A 24,091-nucleotide genomic window follows, 5' to 3' on the forward strand; every position below is an offset into this window, starting at 1 on the left:
GTGAAAAATGGTGTCCATGAGGTCCTTTAGTTTTTAATTAAGAGAGAACTTGAGGAAGGGACTAATTAGAAAGGTGGGGACAGTATTATGGACACCAGCCAGGTACGGTGAAGTACCAGAGACCATGGAAGCGGTAGCTACCCACTGGCCTGAAGAGGTGGGAGGCTATTTCTGGAACAGAGAGAGCTAGAGCCCTGGGAGGGGCTGCCAGCCTGCAGAAGGAGCGGGAGAGCCCCCATCCCCATCGGGGCAGCTTAGGCATTCTATTACCAGTTGAGTATGGCTGCTTTCTTTTCTTTGTTTGTTTGTTTGTTTGAGGTACGGTGTCGTTCGGTCATCCAGGTTGCAGTGGCTCACCACAGACTCCACCTCCCAGGCTCAAGCGATCCTCTGGCCTCAGCCTCTCAAGTAGCTAGGACTACAGGAATGTACCACCACACCCAGCTAATTTTTTTTTAATTACTTTTTGCAGAAATGGGGTCTCTTATTGTTGCCCAGGCTGGTCTCAAACTCCTGGGCTCAAGCCATCCTCCCACCTTAAACTTCTGAAAGTGTTGGGATTATAGGTGTGAGTCACCATGTCCAAGCATTTTTTTCATGTGCATAAAATCCTTTCTAGTAACTGTCTATTCATATTCTTTACCATGTTTTTCCTATTGGATCACTGGCTTTTTCTAGTTAATCTGTTGAGTGTTTTTGAGTACTAGGAAAATTAGCTCATCTTTGATGAAACTGCAGCTTTTTCCAGGTTTGTCAATCTGTCTGACTTTGTTCATGGCGGTTTTGCTTGTATTTCTTAATTGCATACAGTTATCTGGCTTCTCAGTTCTCTTCATTTACGTTTAATGTTTCATGGGTACATATGTCAAAAGTAATCAAATGGTACACTTCAAATATTCACATTTTATTATATTTCTATTGTCAATATAGTTGAAAAATTTAATGACCTTTAAAACTGTGATTAAAATTCATCAAGTCACTCCAAATCTATGCCAGGAATCACCTAAGAGCCTAGAGTCAGCACGTATTTCAGCCCTACACAGACCCAGACCCCAGACCATGACCAAAGGGGCGAGGGAGGAAAATGATGAAGTTGGTGTGGGAGGGAAGGAGACTGGGCAAGTAGAGAAAGAACAAGACGGCAGAAGGGAAACAGGGATAGGGCACGGAGAAGTGAGAACAGAGCTGCCCGTGGCAGTTAGCACAGGGTCCTGGACACCTGCAGCACCCACACCTCTGCACTGGATCCAGCCTCTCAAGCACCTAACACCTCACCTATCAAGGATGTGCTCATCTCTTCCCTCTGCTGCTGCCGGTGCTGACGCTGGGCAGCAGACAAGCAGGTGTCCTGGGAGGGGGAAGAGCAGGTGCGGCCTGGGCCTGGCTGGCCTCCTGACCTGCCGGAATTGGGCGAGAGCTCACATATGAAATAAATCCGCACAGCTCTCGCAAGAAGAAGGGGCATCTGGGTCTCTGGATCCTTTCCATGTCATCACAGTGAAGTTGACTTTTGCACAACACACAGGTGTGCACCCTTGAATGCTTTAGTCCAATAAAAATTACTTTGGACATCTGCTGTTCAAAGTGTTCTGCTTATGGGACATGCTCAACAGAAACAATGACAGTGCTGCCCTCACTTAGCGTACAGGTGGGGGTAACACAGAGGCTCAATTTATACTGTTGGAAAGGGATTCAGCACTTTCCGGGTTTCCAAAGCCTCCATGAATACAGGGTAATGACAGCAAAGATTTCAGCTTCTCCTAAGAGTGCTCCACACAACTGGTTCTTTGAGGTTGGGTGCAGGTGGGAGGGTCTTGGAATCTAGGGTGGGAAGAATGAAGGGCAGGTATGTGGAAGCCAATTCACATCAGGCACATATCTGGCAGTAGAGAATTAAAATCCTCAAGGAATCCAAGTAATGGTTCCAGGATTGTGGACCCTACCCCACTGACAGACTGCCACAGGGAGGACGGGGTATGTCTGTGGTACAGGCCTGAGCCACCTAGGAGGCTCAAGCAGACATGCAACCTGGGTATCCAAAAAGCACGTGGAAGGAAGCACACACACAGGCACTGGCTATGAGGATGGGGCTCACTGATTCCAAGCACATTCATGGCAGCCAACTGCATGACAGGCACTGGGAAATGGTGCGGGGCAGAGTGATGGTCAGTACAAACACGTATGCATATCTATGTGTGCATACGTATCCACAAATGTGTATATGTAGAACATATAGACACACACTGAAATCAAAGTGTTATTTCCCAACGCTTTCCTTCACTACACGCAATGCAGTCTGGTATTTTTATTCTTTGTTTTTTGTTTTTTGAGACCGAGTCTCACTTTGTTGCCAGGCTGGAGTACAGTGACACGATCTCGGCTCACTGCAACCTCTGCCTCCCAGGTTCAAGCAATTCTCCTGCCTCAGCCTCCCAAGTAGCTGGCAACACAGACATGTGCCACCACGCCTGGCTAATTTTTTTGTATTTTTAGTAGAGATGGGGTTTCACCATGTTGGCCAGGCTGGTCTTGAACTCCTGACCTCAAATGGTCCACCCACCTCAGCCTCCCAAAGTGGTGGCATTACAGGTGTGAGCCACCGCGCCCGGCCTGCTGGGATTACGGGTGTGAGCCACTGCGCCCGGCCTGCTGGGATTACAGGCGGGAGCCCCCGCGCCCGGCCTGCTGGGATTACAGGCGGGAGCCACCGCGCCGGCCTCTTCTTTCTTTTTTTAAAATGCTGGCTGGTGACCTACTAGATGGATTTCATGACCCACTGTGTCTTGACTCCTGGACAGTGTGAAAACCTACATACAAGCTCGGCTTCCAGAGCCTGATGCTCCAGGCTGGACCCTCGTCGGCTCAGGCAAGCTGCTCTAACCAGGCCCCACTCCAGCTCCAGCTCCCCAAGATGGGGGTTAGAAGAGCGTCAACATGCAGGGAGGGCCACAGACAGGCTGGGCTGGCATGAGGTAGGAGGTAGGAACCACATGGCTGAGCAAGAGCCTGGGCCAGGTCAGAGACTCGCAGCAGGACAGCAGAGGGAGCAGGGGAGTCCCAGGAGTAGTAAGGGCCTGGGAAGAGCTACAACTTTTCAGGCCGTCTCCTGGGAGGGAGACCCAGGGACAGGCACCTGGGAATCCTGCAAACCATTTGTAAAGATGGCTCCCTTAGCCTTGCCCCAGCCTCAGCCCCAGCCAGACTCCACTTCTGCCTTTACAGGAAACTTATCACACACTACCCAAGAGGTTCCATGGAGCTGAACTCTGGAAGGCTCAGAAACACAGTGGAGGGGGAAGCCTGCTCTTCTGACTTCCTGCAATGCTAGAAAAATGGCACATGCCTAGAAGGACCATTTAGAAACCACATCTTGGATTTGGGACACAGGTCCCGTGACAACAGGCATGTCTATGATATAACAATAATTTTAACTAGGATATGGTAAAGGGGCCTCCCCCTTATTTGATTGCTTTTTTTCTTGGAAACAGGAAAGCTGCTGAAGCTTCCTCACAACTTGAACCACTCTAATCTCTTTTTTTTTAATAATATTTTTTAAGACAGAGTCTCACTCTGTCGCTCAGTCTGGAGTGCAATGGCATGATCATGGCACACTGCAGCTTCCAAATCCTGGGATCAAGTGATCCTCCCGCCTCAGCCTCCCCAGTAGCTGGGACTACAGGTGCATGCCACTATGCCTGGATAAGAGTGGGACCCTGTCTAAATAAAAAATACAAAAACTCCTGGGCTCAAGTGATCCCACCTCAGCCTCCCAAAGTGCTGGGATTACAAACATAAGCCTGGCCCCTAATCTCTTTTTAACCCAAGATATCTTCATGTGTCCAGAACCAGATTCCTGGTAAACTCCAGAAGAGAGGCTGGCAAATTTTTTCCTTCAAGAGCCAGATATTGAGCACTTTTGGCCTTTTGGTCAAAGCAGCCTTGGACAACATGTAAATACGTGGGCATGGCATGGCTGCCTTTGGATAAAACGTTATTTACAAGAACAGGCAGTGGGCTGCACAGGCTCAGGCTGGGGTTGGCTGATCCTTGCTCTAGAATGGGTGCCCAAGCTATGGCTCCCAGAGCACAGCATACACAGTGGTGTACTGGTGTTCATCCCCCAACATCCACCAACATGATGTCACTGAACACAGAGATGAGGCAAAAGGTGAACAACGGCCCCATGAGTGGGTTTGGGCCAGCTTTAGCACGACCCCACCAGAAAATCAGAGGTGCTCCTTAATGCTGGTCCTGACACCCTGGGCCTTATTCTTCCCTCTGCAGGTCAAATTCCTCTGTACAAGGAAACATGCTCTGGCATTCATCTTGAATCAGACTCATTAAAAAGGGGCACTGTGTCTTTAGAGTACCCCAATACTGGAGACAGAGTCTGAAAACCAGTGTCTTACAGAAAAATTACTCTGCCTGAAAAATAAACATCATTCACAAGGGCCTGAGCAGACATGGCTACAGGCACGAGACAGAGCAGATGAGCTCTTAAGAACTCAGCCAGTATACCCAACTTGGTTCCAAGAGCTGCGGTGCCACCACCAAAAACCATCAAGACCAAAGACAGGAATGGCCTCATTGTCTCTTCCATGGCAATCCTGGAGCCAGGATTCAGTTTGGTGCATGCTCATCACCATGCTTAGAAAAGCACGTATGGCTCCTTTTGGTAGCTGCTTTCCTTGCTTTATTTTTAAACACTTAAAAATTATAAGCAGATGACTATACATAATACGGAACCCAATGTACATGAAATTCTAGCCATTCATGTCAAATTCACTTTTGATCTTTCCAACAGCAACAATTGATACAGATACATATTTAGCATCCCAAATTCAAAAATTCGAAATCTGAAATGCTCCAGTGAGCATTTTTTGTGTGTGTGTGTGGGGCGGGGGGAGGGTCATGTCAGCACTCAAAAAGTTTGGGATTTTGAAGCATTTCAGAGTTTGGGTTTTCAGATTTGGGAAACAACCAGTTAAGTATAATACAAATATCCTAATAACTGAAAAAAATCTGAAATCTGAAACATTTCTGGTCTCAAGCATCTTGGATAAGGAAGACTTGACCTGTATATTACTTTGGGTTTTTCCTTCTCCCTGCCTGCCACTGTTGCATTTACTGGCATGGTGCCCTTCTGTTAATATACTACAGCTCACTGTCCTTCCGTCTTCTGATGACACTACAAAGTCTCAAGTGTGTCCTAGTAGCCTTTAGCCTTTTAACAAGAAAGCTATGCTGGGGCCAGCAGACAGAGGGTACAAGGAAATCTGCTGTGACACTAGATGGCATTGCTGTGGCCACAGCTCATCCAGCAGACCCAGGTTCACTTGAGTGATCTGACGCGTCCACATCTCCTAGTTCACCTCTGCAGCCCAGAGATCAGCTCCCAGTGTGCCCCCACCGGCCACTCTCAGAGTTGGGCTTGCAGCCTTTCCAGCTCCCACTGCTCTCTGCACTGCCGTGTCCTTCTCCGCTAGTCTGATGTATTTATTTACAGTATCATGCAAGTCTGGGGCGTGCATGGGCCTCTGGGCCATCTTTGGGCCTGTCGCAATGCCCAGCACATAGTACATGCTTGATAAATGCTTCTGAGTAAACGTACCACTTGAAAACTTGGAATGCTTTTCAGCTACTCTGAAATTATAATGCACAGTTAGAGGCTATAAAATGCTTTGAAGAATGCCACCAGTCCTATTTATAACAGGAAGCACTCCCCTTTCTTTTTAGTCCTTTTGATTTTCAAATTTACTGTTGAAGAAGGAAAAAAAAATCTGTCCAGGGAACATGATCTGGGAAGCCCATTAAACCTCATTTAGAGTTCCATTTTATTTCTGTAAACAGAAAGACCAGGGCTCATGGCTCTTCTAAGTTAATAAGTCTACCCTGCAATAAACAAACCTGCTTTGTCAATTTGTGTCCTTAAATTAGATTTAACTTGACTTTACAGTGGGCTGACTGGCTGGTAAGGGGTGCCTCTGCAGAGTAGCCACAGGGCAGACGGCATTCCAGTGGGGGACTGCCCCGGGGGCTTCTGGACGGGTGGAGGCCGTCTACCTGCTCAGTCCCATGGAAAGAGGAAAAGAACCTTTCACTGTGTGGTGATCACATCAGGGCTGTCCACATTTGTGTTTTCATTCTTTTCTTTTCTCTCTCACCTTTTCTGCTCCTTATTTCTGAAGGGCTGCAATCTGAATGTTATTTTTTAAACTAAAGGAAATTAAAAGTTACTTTATTTGCTGCCGCAAAGCCAGGTTAGTAAATTCCTAGGCACAGGGTTAAGAGGACAAATGAAGCATTGGAGGCTCTTACCACCCTTGCTGGAGTCAATTCCTACAGCTCTTGTCTACACCTTAACTGGTTAGAGCTAAAGCAGCAGCAATGTGCTGCTCAACTGCTACCAGGGCCATCACACTCAACATGCACATGGAGATCATGGTGAGGGTCAAGTGTGATGACAAACATCAAATATTGATGTCAAATACAAACGTCAAGTATGATAAAAGAGGCAACCTTGCTTCACTTGTGTGGTCTTAGACAAATCTTAACTACTTTTGAAAACCTGGAATGCTTCTTATTTTCCTCCAAATAGGCTCTTTTATTTAATAACACTGGTGCTATTAAAGGCTCCAAAAAGTACAACGTGGGAGCCCATGTGGGGTTCACTTTGAAATATGGCACAGTTTGCCTTCCTTCCATACTGAAACTGCTCATCCCTTCCTTCCATACTAAGACTCTCATTGAATGGCTATCCATCTCAATATGTAATTCTGAAATTAGAAAACAATACACCCTACCTTCTTTCTTCAATTTATTGACATGTAACTCACAGCCTTTGCTGAAAGGGACTTTTACTGCTGGCAGAAACAGTGACCATCGTTACCTCCTCTAATAAGCCCTGCAGACACTTGTCCCCTTCCCTCACTTTCCCTGGAGGTGAATTCAGCCTGGAGGACCTCCCCAAGTCTGAGGGATGGCTGACTCTCTCCCATCACCTTGCTGTGTCAGACATGAAATCCAGGTAACATCATTCTCCAGCAAGTAAGTCGATTGGGCATTGAGGATAAAATGGTGACTAAAATAGATAAGCACTTGTCCTCTAGGAGCTTACAGTTCAGTAGGAAGTTTAAGAAAAATCCAGTAAACCAGCAAGTGTAGACTCGTGTTGGTAACAAAAGCCACGAAAGGGTGCATGAGGCAACAGGGAGTGAACAGGGCTGCGGCATAAGCGCAGTCATAGAAAGCTCCTCAAGAAGGGCCATGCACACTGAGGCCTAAAAAAGGAAAAGAAACCCACCACTCAAAGGGGGCATCCTGAGCCCCGCCAATTTCTAGCCATATCACGTTTTACTCCATGAAAGAAACTCAGCCTTCCCTCCCCCTTCTCTTCTCAGTGGCTATTTCTTCTGATACCCTTCTGTTCAAGAGCTAGAGAAACAGGCTTTTAAAAATAAACCCCAGAGACTAAAGAACTAAAACTATACAACTTTTAGGAAAGACACAGGCATAAATCTTCATGACCCTGGCAATGATTTTCAACAAAACAAAGGAGATACACTGGACTTCATTAAAGTGAAAATTTTTATACCTCAAGGGATACCATCATATAAGAGTATATTTTTGCAAACTGTATTTGAGAAGGAACTCGTATCTAGACTATATAAAGAACTATTTTAACTCAGTAATACAAAGACAAACCAATTTAAAAATGAGCAAAAGGTTTAACTAGCCCTTTCTCCAAAGAAGATATGCAAATGGTCAATATGCACATGAAAAGATGCTCAACACCATTAGTCAATACGTGAAAAAAAAGGAATGACGACAACAGTGGGGTACCAAGTCACATCCAACAGGATGGCTAAAATAAAAAAGATGGACAACAACAAGTGCTGGTGGAGGCCGAACCCATACTCACTGCTAGAGAAAATGTAAGATGGTTTAGCCACAGCAGAAAACACACTGGCAGTTCCTCAAAAGGTTAAACAAGGGTTATAATCCAGCAATTCTACTCCTAGGAATATACCTAAGAGAAATGAAAGCATATGTCCACACAAAACCTTACACACATATGTTCCTAGCAGCATTATTCACAATAGTTAAAAGTGGAAACACCCTAACTGTCCATCAGCTGATGTGTGGATCAACAAATGCCATCCATCCATATGACTCAAAATATTTGGCAATAAAAAGGAATGAAGTAATGATACATGCTACAAAGAAGGATGATCCCCGAAAACATTATGCTAAGTCAAAAGAAGTCAGTCACAAAAGACCAAATATTATATATAATTCCATTGATGTGAAGGCCCAGAATAGGCAAATCTATAGAGACAGAAAAATGAGTGCTTGCCTAGGACTGGGGAGCTAGGGATGACAGCCAAAGGGTACTGGGTTTCTTTTGGGGATGATAAAATGTTCTACAAGTAATTGTGGTGATGGTTGTACAACTCTGTGAATATATTAAAAGCTATTGAATTGTATACTTTAAAATGGGTGCACTTCATGGTATGTGAATTATAGCTCAAAAAAGTTACTAAAAACAGTTACCCCTCACCCTAAGAACCAAGTTGAGAAAGGCTGTTTCGGCGAAGGGTACTATTCTACACAGTCTACTCTCGAGAAAAACTACCTGGTGCCCTGAGAGCCGAGGCCATGAAGTCAGCTTTGGGCTGGCTGGTTCCCTCAGTGCCTGGGAACTTCCTGTGCCCAGCCTGGGCATTTGCTTCCACCCATGGATGGGCAAAACCAGGTGGTCTACAGAACACAGTTCCATGTGGTTCAAGGTTGCAGCAAAGCAATATGCAGAGACTGAACAGCCTAAAAATCATTTTTAGTGCCACCCCACAAAGTTTAGCCAATCTCTACTGTGTTTATGTTCTAAATATCATACCCTGCCATCCACACAAAATTCCACCATTACACGCACAGCAGGCCTGGGAACGTGCTTCCGCAAGCTGACTCCGTGCGAGCGGCCTGAACACAAGGGGTAAAGCTCACATCCTATCTGTGCTGTGAGGTTCTCACAGCCTGAAGTCCAGACAGATCCACCTCTCACATCCTGGTGTGCCACAGTTCTAGAGAGCAAAGATGGTGTACATGAAAGCCACCAGAAGGCAGAAAAGCCACCTGGAAAGCTATGTTGAGAGCTGTGGCAGAGTGAGCCCTGTATTTCAGGGCATTTAAGGTATACTTTAAATGGGAATATGGCTAAGTTTACAATTGTAAAAAGAGACGGCAATGTTCAAAGAAAGTTGTGTGGTTTCTGGTGTGGATTTCAGAACAGAAATCCAATACAAAAGTATGTAAACTACTGACTGAGCTGTAAAGAACCCAGAAGCACCAATTAAAGCCCAATGCATTAATTCCACTCGAGAAGCCTTTGGACACACAATGAATATGAGATGCTGCTGGTTTCCTGGCTATACTGGAAGAAGAGCATCAGGGCACTGCTATTTGGACCCCAGAGAATGTGTAAATCTCCATCTCCATCTTTCTGAGAATATCTATACAGACTGGAGAGCGCCCTATGGAGCAAACACAGAGGCCCTCACATCTTCAGAGGTCGGTAACAGTGGGCCCACTGCTGAACCCTGTGCAAACAGCAGACGGCAGGGACACTCTGCAACCAGTGGCTTTTCTAATAAAGTCTGGCTGAACCTGTAGCTAAAAGCCACCTATTAAATGCCCTCTCTCTTTAAACAGATAAATGCTAAGCTGACCATTTAAGAAAAATTAGCCAGATTATGCTGTCCATGGCTTGCTTCTTCTTTACTTTCATTTGCTATAAATTCACAGTAAACAAAACACAATCTTCAGGAACAACACAGGAAATTATTTATCTAAAAAAGAAAGTTCTTTGTGATTTTAGATCAGCTTTTTTTAAAAAAAATCCCTTTATCACAGTATAACAGGGGAGATGCTGTTGCAGGCTTTCCACAGGAAAGTTCCAGAGGCACTGAATTTAATAACCGAAAGAAAACCCTAAGAAGGATGTACTGAGAGACAGACCGTCCTGACTTTGAAGGAATGTTCTGAAACATCGATTAAATGTTTCATAAACCAAATAAGACAAAGAAAAAATGCACAAATAAAACCAGAGAACTCTATTCTTTCTCCTATCATAAAAAGCAGATGGTTTAAAAAGATATGTCTAAAGTAACTAAAGACAATTACCCCAATCCCTTTTTTCAATCTATACCCACCCACCTTTTAAACTCTAGAAAAGGAATAATGCTGTGTCAAAGGGACAGCCATGACCCTCACAAGCATGGTCTCAGCTTTCTAAAAACCTGAAGTCACACTATTCACAGGCCATGTTCTAAAGTTCAGACTCATCGGTATCTGGCTTCTTGATCTGTAACCTAAGGTTGATGGCATCAACGGGCCAGTAAGCCAGACCCCTGTACCTGCAATCATACTGTGAGAAACGGCCTAATGCTGAGTTTCTGTGGGTTGCCAGGTGGAGGTGGCAAGTGTCAACTTGCCCTTTCGGGATCCCGGGGGGACCTGGTTCCTTGTATTTTACCCTATAAAAGCATTTCACTAATTGCACACACTACTCTGACACTCCACAATGGTGTCCTTTTTCATGTTCAATCTGAAAACCTGCCTTGTAGGGCTCTGTTCCACAATGGTGTCTCCTGACAATGCTGGATGATGACGTGGTGAGCCAGCTGGCTTAGTAATGAGGCCCTGGATTCGCCTGCACCAAGGGCAGCCAGCAGGAGAAGGGGAGGAGAGGAAAAGGGGGCCTGGGTGGGCCCCCTGGACATCACCAAGATGGTGCCGGCGCCTTGGCCGGCACTGCTCCTATTCATAAGCCTCGGTGTCCTACGGGGCAGAGGCCTTGGTGCCAGCACTGTGGTGGGAGAGGCAGAGCTGGGTGCTGCCCTCACACACCACGATGACAGGACCTGACGTCAGCACAGCCAGAGTTTCTGCCTTTATTACGCTTAGACTCTGGATCAAGGCAGACAACAGGAAGGACTTCTAAGTTCAGCACACTACATATTAATAAATCTAAAGCATCGAGCATCCTGAAACAGCAACAGAGCCCAAAGAGATTATATCTAACCTTTCCTCTAAGCCACTCTGTAACAAAACAAAATAGAAATGTCTTACTTATTTGTAGCCAGAATACTATGAAAAAGCAACCAGGGAAGAAAAAGAAGCTCCAACAGCAGGGAAAAGACCCTCCTGAACACTTCACATCTCCAAGCCCTCCAAAGCAGAAGACGAAAGTCATCTCTAATGGAAAGAGTTCTAGCACTGAAAGGAACGAACAGAACCACAACTATGGATCAATTTTAGAATCTGGAGATGTAACAACCATCAAACCTTCATTCTTTGCCCCTTTGGTAAGTTCCTCTAGAGTTCTATTAATCATTAAGTGCTTGAGTCACAGAACTATGCTTTTGGCCCAAATGAAATTCATAAATGAGCATTAAAGCTGTCACATGATTGTGTTGCTGGAGTCACAACTTCCACCTTTGGACTGCAAATAAATGCTATGGTGCTTTCTTCCCAAGTAAACAATGTATTAGTAACAGCATATTAAGATAAATACCAGCTTGTGGACCCGCCCCCCGACCAATGGCTTGTGTACGATGCATCAAAAGAGGTAGACGAGGCCAGGCGCGGTGGCTCACGCCTGTAATCCCAGCACTTTGGGAAGCCAAGGCAGGTGGATCATGAGGTCAGGAGTTCGAGACCAGCCTGGCCAAGATGGTGAAACCCCGTCTCTATTAAAATACAAAAAATTGGCTGGGCATGGTCGTGGGCACCTGTAATCCAGCTACTCGGGAGGCTGAGGCAGAATTGCTTGAACCTGGGAGGTGGAGGTTGCAGTGAGCCAAGATCGTGCCACTGCACTCCAGCCTGGGAGACACAGCGAGACTCCGTCTCAAACATACAAACAAAAAAGAGGTAGAGGAGACCTAGACCCATTACACAGGGTCTGCAGGGCCTCTTCAGCTACTGCCCGTGCTGCGGGACAGGCCTGTGACGCTGGTCGTTTTTTCCATTTCCAATCAACCTGGAGTTTCCTTTCTATCCTGGAAGGCAGCCGGATGAGTGCTGAAACAGGTATGCCCTTACAATCTGTTTCCTCACATTCACTTGCTCCTACTAGTTTAGTTTGCAATTCTACATGAAAGAGTGGAGCCTCCCAAGGTTACATTCTTTGGCACTTTGGGAGAGTATAGCTGGCTTAGGGTGGCCTCTAAATGTTGTTAGCAAGCTTTTTCTAGCTACTCCCCTCTGTGCTGACACCTTACTAAGTTGAGATTTTTTTTTTTTGAAACTGCCTTTTGTCAATTAGCTGTAGTCAGTCAGCAGGAAGAGCCGCTCACGTGCACACAAGCACCTGGGGCCAGGCATGAGGGCCAGACCCTGAAGGGAGACCTCCAGTGAAGCGGCACCCCGGAGAAGACACAGTCACAACACACGATACCCACACTTTCTTGCTCCAATCCAATCTCGGAGTCCTCTTCCTTTCAATCAACACTATTTCCCCCACACAGTGAAGGGAAGAACGGGTGCTACCAAATTCTCCCAGAAAACTAATGTTCTTATTAAGCATATCAACCAAACTCAAAGCAGGGCACGCTGCAGCGTGGGCCTTTCGGATTCATGGCCACCAGCAAAACAACACAGGGGGAGCCCATCCCCTGAGGCATGGCCCCAGTCTGAAAGCGCTCAGTGGAGTCTGCAGAGATCTGAAAGCGCTCAGTGGAGTCTGCGGAGATCTAAAAGCGCTCAGTGGAGTCTGCGGAGATCTGAAAGTGCTCAGTGGAGCCTGCAGAGATGCTGCTGCCTGAAGGTCAGTCATGGACTTCCTGGGGGAAAGAGGTCAGAAAGGCAAGGTCCAGGGATCCTCATCTCACTGCCATGGGTAGCTATTTTTACAGCTTAAGAGACCTGCTAAGGCAGGCAGGAAATGTTACTTAAAAAGGGATCTTAGATAACATCTTTTGTTCCCAGAGTTAGCTGTCAAATATATTTTTTAAACTTTTATGGCTATTTGAGAAATATACTCAAAAACTGCAGAAAGACAAGGTGCTTCTGTGGAATGGATTTCCCTTCGGCTCATTTTCCGTGCTGGCTGCAGTGGCCCAGCACCCGCCCATAGTCCTGAGGCCTGCTACATACAAGATGGCTGACTTTGAGGTCAGCTTCACTCTCCAGGCCAAGGAGCATCAAGGAGCGCAGCCTGTGCCCGCCCTGCAGAGGGGTGGCAAGGCAGGAGGTAGCCTGGGATGGTTTGCCTACTTCACCCATGCTCTCAACTCTGTCTGTCCCTGAGCACTTTTCCTTTCACATTCTGAACACGGGGGCATTGCCTCCATGAAGAGCATACACCTGGGTCTTCACATCACGTGATGCAGGCACATGGAGGGCAGGCAGGGTGTGCATAACCTGAGATAGTATTCAGAACCCTGGCCCCACAACCCCTCGACATTCAAGCCCTTGGCAAGCAGACACAGCAGACTCAGTGCTACACTCAGAAAATCAGACCAACAGATCAGATGCTCTGTGAACACAGCCCATACACAGAAGCAACACACATAGAAAGAATGGTTAATAGTAATCTCGTCCCTCCTTTCTTCCTTCTCTGTGTGGGTGGGCCTGTACCGGCCCATCCACATGAAAAGAGGGAGGGACAGACGGGGATGGCAGCCCAGGAGCTAAAGCAACCATGGAATAGGCTTCTCACTTGCAGCCGCTACATCCCGAACACGCTGCTCAGCCAACAAAACTCAGTGCACTTTGCCATGAGGAGCAGGAACAGCTGGAGGCAGCAAGCTTACCCTTCTGGAAAGGCAGCTTTACATATGCATCTCGGTCACATGTAGAGCAAGGGAAGCCTTTCTGCGTTATCTCAAAAATATAGGGGCACAGAAGGTAAAGAAATCTGCCCCCACCAGGTCCCAAGCACCCCTGCGCTGTACTAGAGATCTGCCCCGTCAGCCTGGGCAGGTGTTTCTGCACCAGCCACCTAATTCAACACTGGCCTTAGCACCCACAGCCGTTCATTTACTTAGGAGCTGTCTTTTCAGAAGAACGTAAGCTTCCTAAGGGTAACTAACCTTGCCTGTCATTTCCACTGCTATATTCCTGGTGCCTAGTGGAATAGTGGAATACTTGTGAACTGCATGAACGCAGACCACACTGGTCATATAAACTGAGCAAAGAAGTAATGAGGCCCTAGCGTCTCATCACCAGGGATCTAGCTGAAGAGACTGCCTTGTCCAGCATCATGACATAGTTTGTGCAATATAAAACAAGCAACTAAATAAAACCTGTTACACTTCTCAAAGGTTCTAAGAGGTTATATATAACAACTAAGTTGAGCTGCAAGAACAGGACATGTTTTATGCTAAACGGAAGGGGGCCACCTCATGGTTTCCGGACATCAAGTGACAGGTACCCGGTGCCTGCTCTGATCCTCCCCTCTGGTCTGTCCATGCCCATCACAGGGTCCTGGAGGTTCGGTGGTACTCCACCCTGATTAAAACACAGCCTAATGACTATATATAGCAAAGTCTTTTAAACACTAATTTAAAATAACAGTCTGGCATTTGAGAACTCCTACATACAAAAATATAAGAGCTGAAATAAACAGCAACAGTTGTAAATTTGGTCTATGCTCAGGTGGGTAAAAAGCTACATGTCCCCTCTGGAGTTTTTCAATCACTGTTGAGTTTATGGGGCTTTAAAATGCCTAACAATGGCCATCTTACCTTTTGGTTAATAAGGAACGGGCTTTTCTCAATTACTCCATTTTAATGATTATAAAATTCATTACAATAATATTTAACCTAATATATCCCAAATATCACTAACACTGTAATCAATTGGGACACATTAAGTTATTTTGTCTTTCTTCATTCCAGTGTCTTCGCTATTCATTGTGCATTTTATACTTACAGCACATCTCAACTCAAAATAGCTGCATTTAAGTGTTTAACAGCCACACATGGCTAATGGCTGCTGTACTAGACTGCACAGTTTTAAAATGTTCAAAACCAAACTTACTTTCTGCATTTTGGGAGTCTTATATAAAAGAGGTTTTCTGTTTAAGCTCTTGTTTTTACTTAAGATGTCTGAATACATTATTTACTATTTTGTATTTTTTTAAAACCCTGGAATTTGTCTTAGGATTCACACTGCATTCCTCACAATAAGGTAGAAGATATTAAGGACTATATCACATTGCTTTCTCGCAAGCATCCAATTGCCTTTTCCAACTACAGCTGCTAGATTTAGTTTTCATTCCCTTTACACGTGGCTCCTTTCCTGCCCTAACTGAATGCAACCAAGAAGCTCTGACACATCTGAGCCAAGTTTGCTTAATGTGCAACAGAATGGCACCACCGTCAGTGGGCACAATGACCCACCCAAGTTTACAACTCAAAAACATTCCACTCATTCCTTTAGGAGACTTATGTCCATCTTTATGATTTAAGAAGAGGGAAAAACTTAAGACCTCAAAATACTCTGATTAGAAGCATAAGCATAATCAGATTAAAGCACTTAGTTCTTCACTCATACAGCAAACACATGAGATTTTGCTAATAGAAATGGTGGTTTCAATAGTTTGGGACTGCAATGGGATCACCATTCTTCACCAACAGTGGGGACCTGCTGGTTAAACTCCGAGAGTGTTCCTGGTTACCTCTGCATCCTGATCCTGGAGGTGGTATGTCCTCTGGAGGCTTTGCAGAGTTCGGGGGCTCAGAGTCTTCTGCTCCAAGAGATGCTCCAGAAGCAAGACCAGCTGGTCTGGAAGAAGCTAAAGACAAAACCAAACAGCCTATGAAAATGCCATTCAGTTGATGAGAAACACCACCCAAATGTTCAGACTGAAGACCACATACCCAGGGTAACCTGGGTGCTTTCAGCATATATTGGCAACATGGAAAGACTGTTCGGCTGACTTGTAATTCCTCAGGGCCTACATTGTCTGTATTCCCAAAGACACTACATTCTGGGGTCTGCTTTGGCCCCGTTTTCCATGACTAATCATTTCAGTTCTATACTTAGAGCAGATCAAAACTGTGCTTATCTTAATAAAACATTATCGTGGTTTACTGGATCTCTTCCTTTACAGCACGCATACACCAGAAAATGTAATTTAGCCTACACAAAGATTCAAGGAGCCATCCAATTATAGGCAAACACCTGGAAATTTCACAGAAGTAAGATGCGGCATTCAGTCTTTTTACCACATAAGCTCTGCAAATATACCTGCTGCACACTGAGAAATAAAGAGCACATACTGAAAGAACTGTGTCTTCCCTCCATTACGAAAATCATACTTATAATTCATTAAAAAGCTCAAAAGGCTGTACACAACTATATGTGCAATACACACAGACACACGAAGTTACCCATATTCCTGAGTTCTCATACAGGAATGGTCAAAAGTGGTGTTACAAGTTAAGGGCAAAGACAGGAGATAGTCTTAACATGGTACAAAAATAAAACACAATGTATGTGAAATACAAGAAATGAAGAGAAGCATGTGTAAGACTTCATCCGTGTTACTCGCTATGCGACAGCAGGGCCAGGCCTGGTGGCCCTGTGAGATCGGCCCTGTAGTGCACTGGAGGAAGAATCAATTTGAGATATGCCTTGTAGGAAGTGAAAAATATTTATTCTAAAATCAAGATTTTAAAATTAATCCTATGAATTCCATGGTTCTCTCTGCTGAGCTTCTCTCCATCCCTGTGTATGTGCAGATCATTCCTGTCAATCCCAATTACAGGTCTGGAAGCTGATATCAAGTCAACAGTACATTCATAAGAACACCTGGATTTTAATTGCCACTTTCTGGTGTTCTAAAACAATTTTTAAAAAGTACTGGTTTCCCTCCCTGCTCCTCATCTTTCTGCCCCCAAGTGTGCACTCTGCCTGACCCTCCCTACCCCCTACCCCCTTACCCCCTCACTCATTCACACACACATATACTTTTCCAAAAGGTATGCGGGGGGCAACGGGCAGACAGCAAGCACTGCAAACACCACACCCACCGCACCATTCCACTAGGTATCTGTTTTCTCACCTCACTCTTCTAAGTTCTAAGAAAGCCCCCACTTGCCTACACACAGAGGCAGAAAGAAAGGAGACAAGACACCAATGCAATCACTTGGTTCTTGGGTATATTCTGTACTTCATAACATCGCTTCATCTGAAAGACATGCTGTGGCTATTCTCTCAGGAGAAACAAGGCGCCTTCAGCAAAACTGCAGTACAATCAGCACTGACAAGGACCCAAAGAATTACTAACACTCCATTTCTTTTCATGAGAAGTCAAGTAATTGCAGCATGTTTTAAAGATATCAAATTACTACATAACTACTTGTAACAAAATCACCCATCCACCATACGATATTAAAAAGAAATCTACTGTTTTACAGAAGAGGCCAAACCCAGGCGCCCAGCCTCTGGTAGGCCTCCTCACCATTCATACCATGAACACTGCCGGGTGCATGTGGGTATCCAGCACTTCTGCCCAGGCAGCCCAGTGAGACCGGTTCTCTTTCTCCCTCTGCCCTCCTTCTCCTTCCAGTTCATCTCACCCTTCAGCCTCCTGTGATGTTCCGGGAGAGGTGCTTTCCTGCAGGAGGCTGGGTCTTCAACCCATGGCCTCAAGCACCCCTAACCCGTCTCCCAGGGCCACTGACTGAATGCCCTCCAGCCCTTGAGCCCTCTTCCCAGTGTCTTCCTTTTCACCCCAGTCGTGGGCTCTCCCCACTTCACCTCACTACTACCCTTTGTTGTGCTGCTGTCAAACAGCAGCTCCACGAGGGGTACCCAGGCCAGGCCACAACAGGATGGGGACCTGCTCTACCCCACAAACACTCAAAACTGGTGAGCAGCATTTCTCAAGACAGACAGTCCGAGGACAACAGGCGCCTGGCATCAAGGCCCCTCCAGACAAAGGCAGGCAGGCTTTGGGGAATGGGCTCAGCCTCACAGAGAAGCGATTCTCGGCACCACCAGCCCCTAAACACCCTTTGCCAGAAGTGGGGCCTCGTTTGCTAACTAAATACAGAAGGAACCAGCCCTGCCAAATTGCAGAATTACAGGGAAGGGGAGAGTAGAAAGAAAAGCATCTCCCCATATTATACGCTTGTGCTTACAAAGAAGCCTACTGTTAGAACTCTCATTTGGGATTTGGTCTAAACTAAAGAGACACACAGAGCAAAGAAACCCTGAGTAAGACAACTAGCTTGGTCCTCAACTTAACCCCAACTAGGTTTAACCAATAGATACAGCTCCAGTTTAAAATCAAACAATTACCTATATGTGAACCTACAAAAATACCTGCATTCATACCTGTATATCTGAGTTTTCTTTTAAGCTGAAAGCTCAGCATCTCTACAAAGAAACAGAACCAAAAGGATCAATGGAAGCTTTTGTCCTCTCCAAATTTTACACAATGAAAATATTTAAAGCTAAACTCCCTGACTTAAGACCGCGAGATGGAAGTAAGGGAGGGAGCACACTGACTGACTCTAATTTGAGAGAGGTAAGAAGCAAGGATGGACACTCCCCTCAGGTATCTGCTCCCCCTAAAACAAGGCCCCCGACCACAGTGCTGCCAGAGCCAGCTTCATGCTCCCAGGTTTCTGTGAGTCCCATTCTTCTGAATAGACTTGAAATGACTCTCACTTGGTAAACAACCTGCGGCCACCTGGCTTTTAGTTGTAACTATTCTAACTCATGGGGGGAAATGTAGTTTCTGAAAAAAGTAGGGAAAAAAAAATCAGTGAACAAACGTTATTTTGGGACACAGACAATAAAACTAATAAAGCATCTTTCATTCGCAAAGTACACATTACAACTTTTTAAAGGATAAGATAATAGACCTTAAAAAGAGGATATTGAAGCAAAAATGTGGTTAAACAGCTTCCATACATTTGTCTTTGTAAAATAAACATTTGCTCCCCGTAAAGCCACCCTACAAATGAAAAAGCAGTGGTCATGTAATAAACCAAAATGTTTGTAAAGCAAGTGAAAGAGACCACATATCAGCAGATGTGCTCAAGGCAGCACCGGGTGGTACGAGGAGCCTGGGGCGGGCACAGGGGGAGTGGGACATGCTATGTGGACCACTCTACTTCCACCCACGTGGAAATCAAAGCAAACTTCACATGACTTCTAGGCCAACTGCGTTTATTTATTTATGTTAAGATCAGCTGAATTTAAGACTGAAAGGCCAGCTGTGTTTAATACAGCAGCACTGGCGGGAGAGAGATAAGGCTTTGGTCGTACCACAGAGTGATCGTGAAAAATAAAGGACCTTACCTCCAAGCATCACCACCTAAGAAAGCAGCTCCTTCAGACAGTATAAAAAGAACTTGCCTTTATTTCTGGGGGCCCAACAGTGCTCACACCCACAGTTCAACAGTGACAGGAATGCAAAAGTCCTTTCCTTTGCATAAACAAGAAATTCATGATGGGGTTATTTTTTCCATACAGAGATCAGCTCATTATTTTTAAAATGCATCTGCCTCGGAAATTTACACAAAATAGGACTACGAGGTGCCAAAGTGATGTGGGTACTTGCAAGAGAACTTCACAGAACTATAAAACTTACTGAAATGAGTACAAGAAATAAAATGCTAAACGAGGTCAGTCAAGTACAAATGCTGCTTGTTAAGGATTTTAGACGTCTGTGTTCTACTCTAAACATGGAAGATTTCATAGTTGCTAAATACTAAGAACTGTACAAAGAAAAAAGTCCACTGCATGTTTTTCCCAACTTCAGAGTCGACGCAAGCTGTACGACTTTGAATGGTTTGGGAGAGTTTTTATGCATGCTCTTGGAAAGAAAATATGAATTTTCCAAACCCACCCTCCTAAACTAGAGGCAGCTCAACTAAAAAAAACCCCTGACTCTTCCAGAAGCCTCTTACTGCTGTCACGGGGGCATCACTCACTCTGTGCTCCCAGAAGACCACCCACGCAACTGAGGTTCCGCCACCATTTCTTCCATTAGCATGATGCAGAACAGGCCAGCTCACCTCCTACATCAGAAAATGCCACGGATATGTCCCATGACTGACCTTGCAGAGGCAGGGCCTGTGACAAGAGACCAGCAAATGGCAACATCCAAGCCCCATTGCCTGCACCCCTCCGAAAGCAAAGGAGGGCACCTCCCGGCGTGGCCCAGCTGGTGCGCTGCAGCCTCACACGAAGAAAGTCACTGTGCGGCTCCCCAGACAGAGAATAAGCCTGGGACTAATGCAGCCACAGATTGACAGTGGCATGAGTTCTATTATTACCCCATTATCACTCTGGGATCTGTGCCTAAATGAAGCATGCTTCCTCCCTGATGCCATTTCCTTTTATCCTGGCTGGAGACTAAAAGCGGATCAATGGGGGCAATACATATGATGTCACTTCAATTTACAGCCACGGCCTCCCCCTCTCCAGTCTGTCTGAAACACACAGAAAGATCAATTCTTCCCAAAAATGGTTAAAAAATGCTTAGGGAGCATTCTTCTTCCAGAAAAGCATTCTCTGCTATATTTGTCTATGTTACTACGCAGGGAACTGTTTACATGGAACAAAAACAGAAGAAACGGTGGGGGTGGGGGAAATCTCAAATTCTGTATGCTGGAGACTTGCTGGCTGAAATTCAACACAAGCAGGGTCCTTTGAAAGTCACATGCAGGCGGCCTTCGGGCAGGGGCACAATAGAAACCAGTTTTCTTTTGCCCCTTGGATTAAAAAGGTGATCCCACTGACATAAAATATCTTTCATTTTTATAAAGTTCCCCCAAAGGCTGACAAATCCCCTTTCACTCTTCCCAGAAAACACACCCACCACCTTAGCAGACCCTCAGGTTGCCCCTTCAGTCCACAGGAATGGGAGGAAACAGCTTCTAATCACACAGTGCCCTCATTAAAGGAGACCGAAAGCTTGGCTACAGGACACGAGACAGAACTTATAAACTAAGTCATCTTCCAGACTCGGCTCTGAACCAAATAAAACACAGTGAAAATCTCTACGCTGCATAAATTTTCACATGGTGCTTTTTGCCAATAAGGCAAAATTAAGATATAATCAATGAAGTTCCTCAAAACAAAACCAAGAGTTCTCCCTCCTCATAATCCAAAAAGAAACAGAAAACGTTCAGAGCCACAGAACCCAGGTGCAGTCACCCCTTACTGCCCACACACTAGCCAGGCCACAGTCTTCAATAAACGGTCTTCTTCCATCTGTTACTTTTTAAATGATAAACATTTTTAAGAAACAAAAGTAGACAACTTAATAATACATACACATATCAGGTGTCTGCCCAAGAGCCTGCCTACTAGGATATCATGACAGAAATGAAATATATTTATTCTAAATTAGTAATTTGTATAATGGAAAAATACAATTGGTTTGAATTGCTGCTGAAAACACAATTCAGAAAAGAAAAACCTTTATATGTTGAAGCAAAAACTTAACATATTTTAAAGAACTGCCGAAACTTACAAGTAGAAGTCTCTACTGTTCACATTATTTGTGGGGCATAAAATTGGATTTGCCAGCAAAGGAAGTCACCAAATAATTAAGAGGAAAAAAATTTTCTTCAAAATAAAGAAAATCAATCAATTGGTGCATATTTGTCTAGCAGAATCAGTTATTTCTGATTATCAAACATCTTTAGGGAGTATGTCTATAAACAAATTTTGGAAAGAAAATTCAGGTAGCAGCAAATATTCATATAGCTCATTTTATACAAAGAAAAGCATATTTATTAGATTTTTGGGAAATTCTAATAGTTACCGTTCAAAAAGATTACTACAAATTTTGAGCCATGGTTTGCTTGTGGAGTTTCTAAAAGTGGCACCACAGAACCTAAAACAGACACATACCATCATTAGCAAATACTATCTGAAATAATTTACTGGCATAAATAATTCTCATGTTTCCAGATTGTAAGTGTCAAATGTTCCCGTGCTATTATTCCCCTAACTCTTGTTAAAAGCATACACTATATGCAATCTAACACAAAGCATATTATTTAAATGATGAAACATGCAATCCTCTGGTCAACTGGATCTCTTACAACCACGTGTACATTAATATTTTATGTTATTATATATGTTGGAAGCATCATAAACACTCAAATTGAAAATTTCCAAGTATTTCACAAGAGATGTGTGGGATCCTTGTGTCCACCTCCCCAACCCCAGATCCTGCCAGACCAATTACAAGGGGCCAAAGGGAAAACATTCCTGATCTATGCTTCTCAAGAAAATAATCACTCATGAAAAAGAAACTAAATTCCTAAGTGATTCTGTCTATTCACCCTGCCATGACAACAATGGCATGTTCAATATATGCCTGAATATTTCTAAAGAAATTGGAATACTTTAAAGTATCAGAATATTCCTAACTTTTCTTGTATTCACATTTTCATAAAAATTTCCTTCTTTTTGTTTCCTTAGAATTAATGCTTTTGCCACAAGTGGTAACTCACACCTGTAATCCCAGCACTCTGGGAGGCCTAGACAGGAGAATGGCTTGAGCTCAGGAGTTTCAGACCAGCCTGAGCAACACAGTGAGACCTCGCTCCCTACCCACCCCCAAAATTAGGTGTGGTGATAATGCGTCTGTAGTCCCAGCTATTTGGGAGGCTGAAGTGGGAGGATCATCTGAGCCCTGGAGTTGGAGGCTGCGGTGAGCTATGATTAATCCAGTAGACTTCAGCCTGGGCAACAGAGCAAGACTCTGTATCCAACAACAACAACAACAACAACAACAACAAAAATGAATTAATGCTCTTACCTAAATTAATAACAGTGTACGTAATATACTTGTTGTATTTATCTTGAAGGAGAGTATACGTTTTATAATTCTGAGTTCCTAATTTACAAACAGTGACATTTGCTAGCTCCAATTCTAGTTATATATTAACTTATAACCCCCTAAGGCCCAGCATATGAGTATACCTTTACTGTAAAAAAACGGTTGGTTGAGTCTACGAATCAAAACATCCTATATGGTATGTAGCCATGCAATGGAATACTATGTAGCTATTAAAAAGAATGAGATGGAATTATTTTTGTAATATAGGAAGATGGCAAGAAATGTTTTTAGAAAAAAGGTTCAGAATAAAATGTAAACTCTATGGTTCAATTTGTGTAAATTACATTCTAAAGATACATAATAAGAAAATAAGGAATGCTTTGTGTCAACTGTTTCTCCGAGTAACCTACCTGAACTCTCTGGCTTGCCCTCTGTCCATTTTTCTGCTTCCAGCTGAAGCTGAAATATTTTTCTTAAATCATGCTACAAGTATTTCCTAATAATTCACTTAAAAGAGAGATCTACTTTATGAAGAAATTCATTACCACAACCAAACCTAAGAACACTGAAAATAATTAAAGCATGTGCTCTAACAAAGTACTGAACCAGGCAACTGGAAACCAGGGGTTTCCCTAAAGCTGGCCCGGTAGTTATGGGAAGACCTCCTAGCACTAAGTGTGCACCGAGAAACCTATCATTGTCTCTCTAGTCTTAGTCATAACATTTTAACATTGGTTCTGTGCAAGCAGCAATCAAGAACTGGAAGAATTTAAAATTTTCCAAATATTCTGTAAACAGATATATAGGAAGCACAGTGTCAAACAGTCACATGCTCAGGTTTTTAGGCTGTTACTTACAATACTAACAAATTATAAAATATATTCAGATTTTTTTTCCAAGGGAAAAAACCAGTAATTTCATCCAAACCCAGAATTTCTTCCTTTCTATAACTTCCTATATTACTCCAATATGTCAAAAATCACAATCAGATGGTCTGTGTAGGATTATTCATTACAAATTTAGTAATTTTAGTTAATAATTTATCAACACGATTCTTCTTTGGTTAAATGTTTTTTATACAGCCCTATATTCCTGGTGAATAGTAATCTATACTATGCACAAAATTACTGTGTTCATATGGACAAATAGGCAATCATCACTAACATTCAGTGTGATAATACGGTTTTTCCTCTAAATTAGAAGGGATTAGCAAATAGGGGAAAAAACTCAGCTCTTACAGAAAATACCTATCTTCAGAATTTTATATAC

The 24,091-nt window shown here is 44.1% G+C and overlaps 1 protein-coding gene across 14 annotated transcripts in view; it reads right to left on the reverse strand.

Moving 5' to 3' along the window:
- Positions 1–24,091, reverse strand: part of AOPEP (aminopeptidase O (putative)) — a 429,169-nt gene that overhangs the window by 73,798 nt on the left and 331,280 nt on the right. For 13 of the 14 annotated variants that reach the window (XR_010109119.1, XR_010109118.1, XR_004673384.3 and 10 more), the window contains one exon: positions 15,683–15,799. Coding sequence is in view for 9 of the 14 variants with exons in the window: in XM_063594308.1 (XP_063450378.1) it covers positions 15,683–15,799 (117 nt within the window). In the remaining 5 variants the exon portion in view is untranslated. Of the gene's footprint in view, positions 1–15,679; positions 15,800–24,091 lie in introns of those variants that run through there. The other variant, XM_063594310.1, reaches the window with a different exon arrangement.

This window comes from Pan paniscus, chromosome 11, assembly GCF_029289425.2.
Source record: "Pan paniscus chromosome 11, NHGRI_mPanPan1-v2.0_pri, whole genome shotgun sequence".
Taxonomy (NCBI): Eukaryota; Metazoa; Chordata; class Mammalia; order Primates; family Hominidae; genus Pan; species Pan paniscus.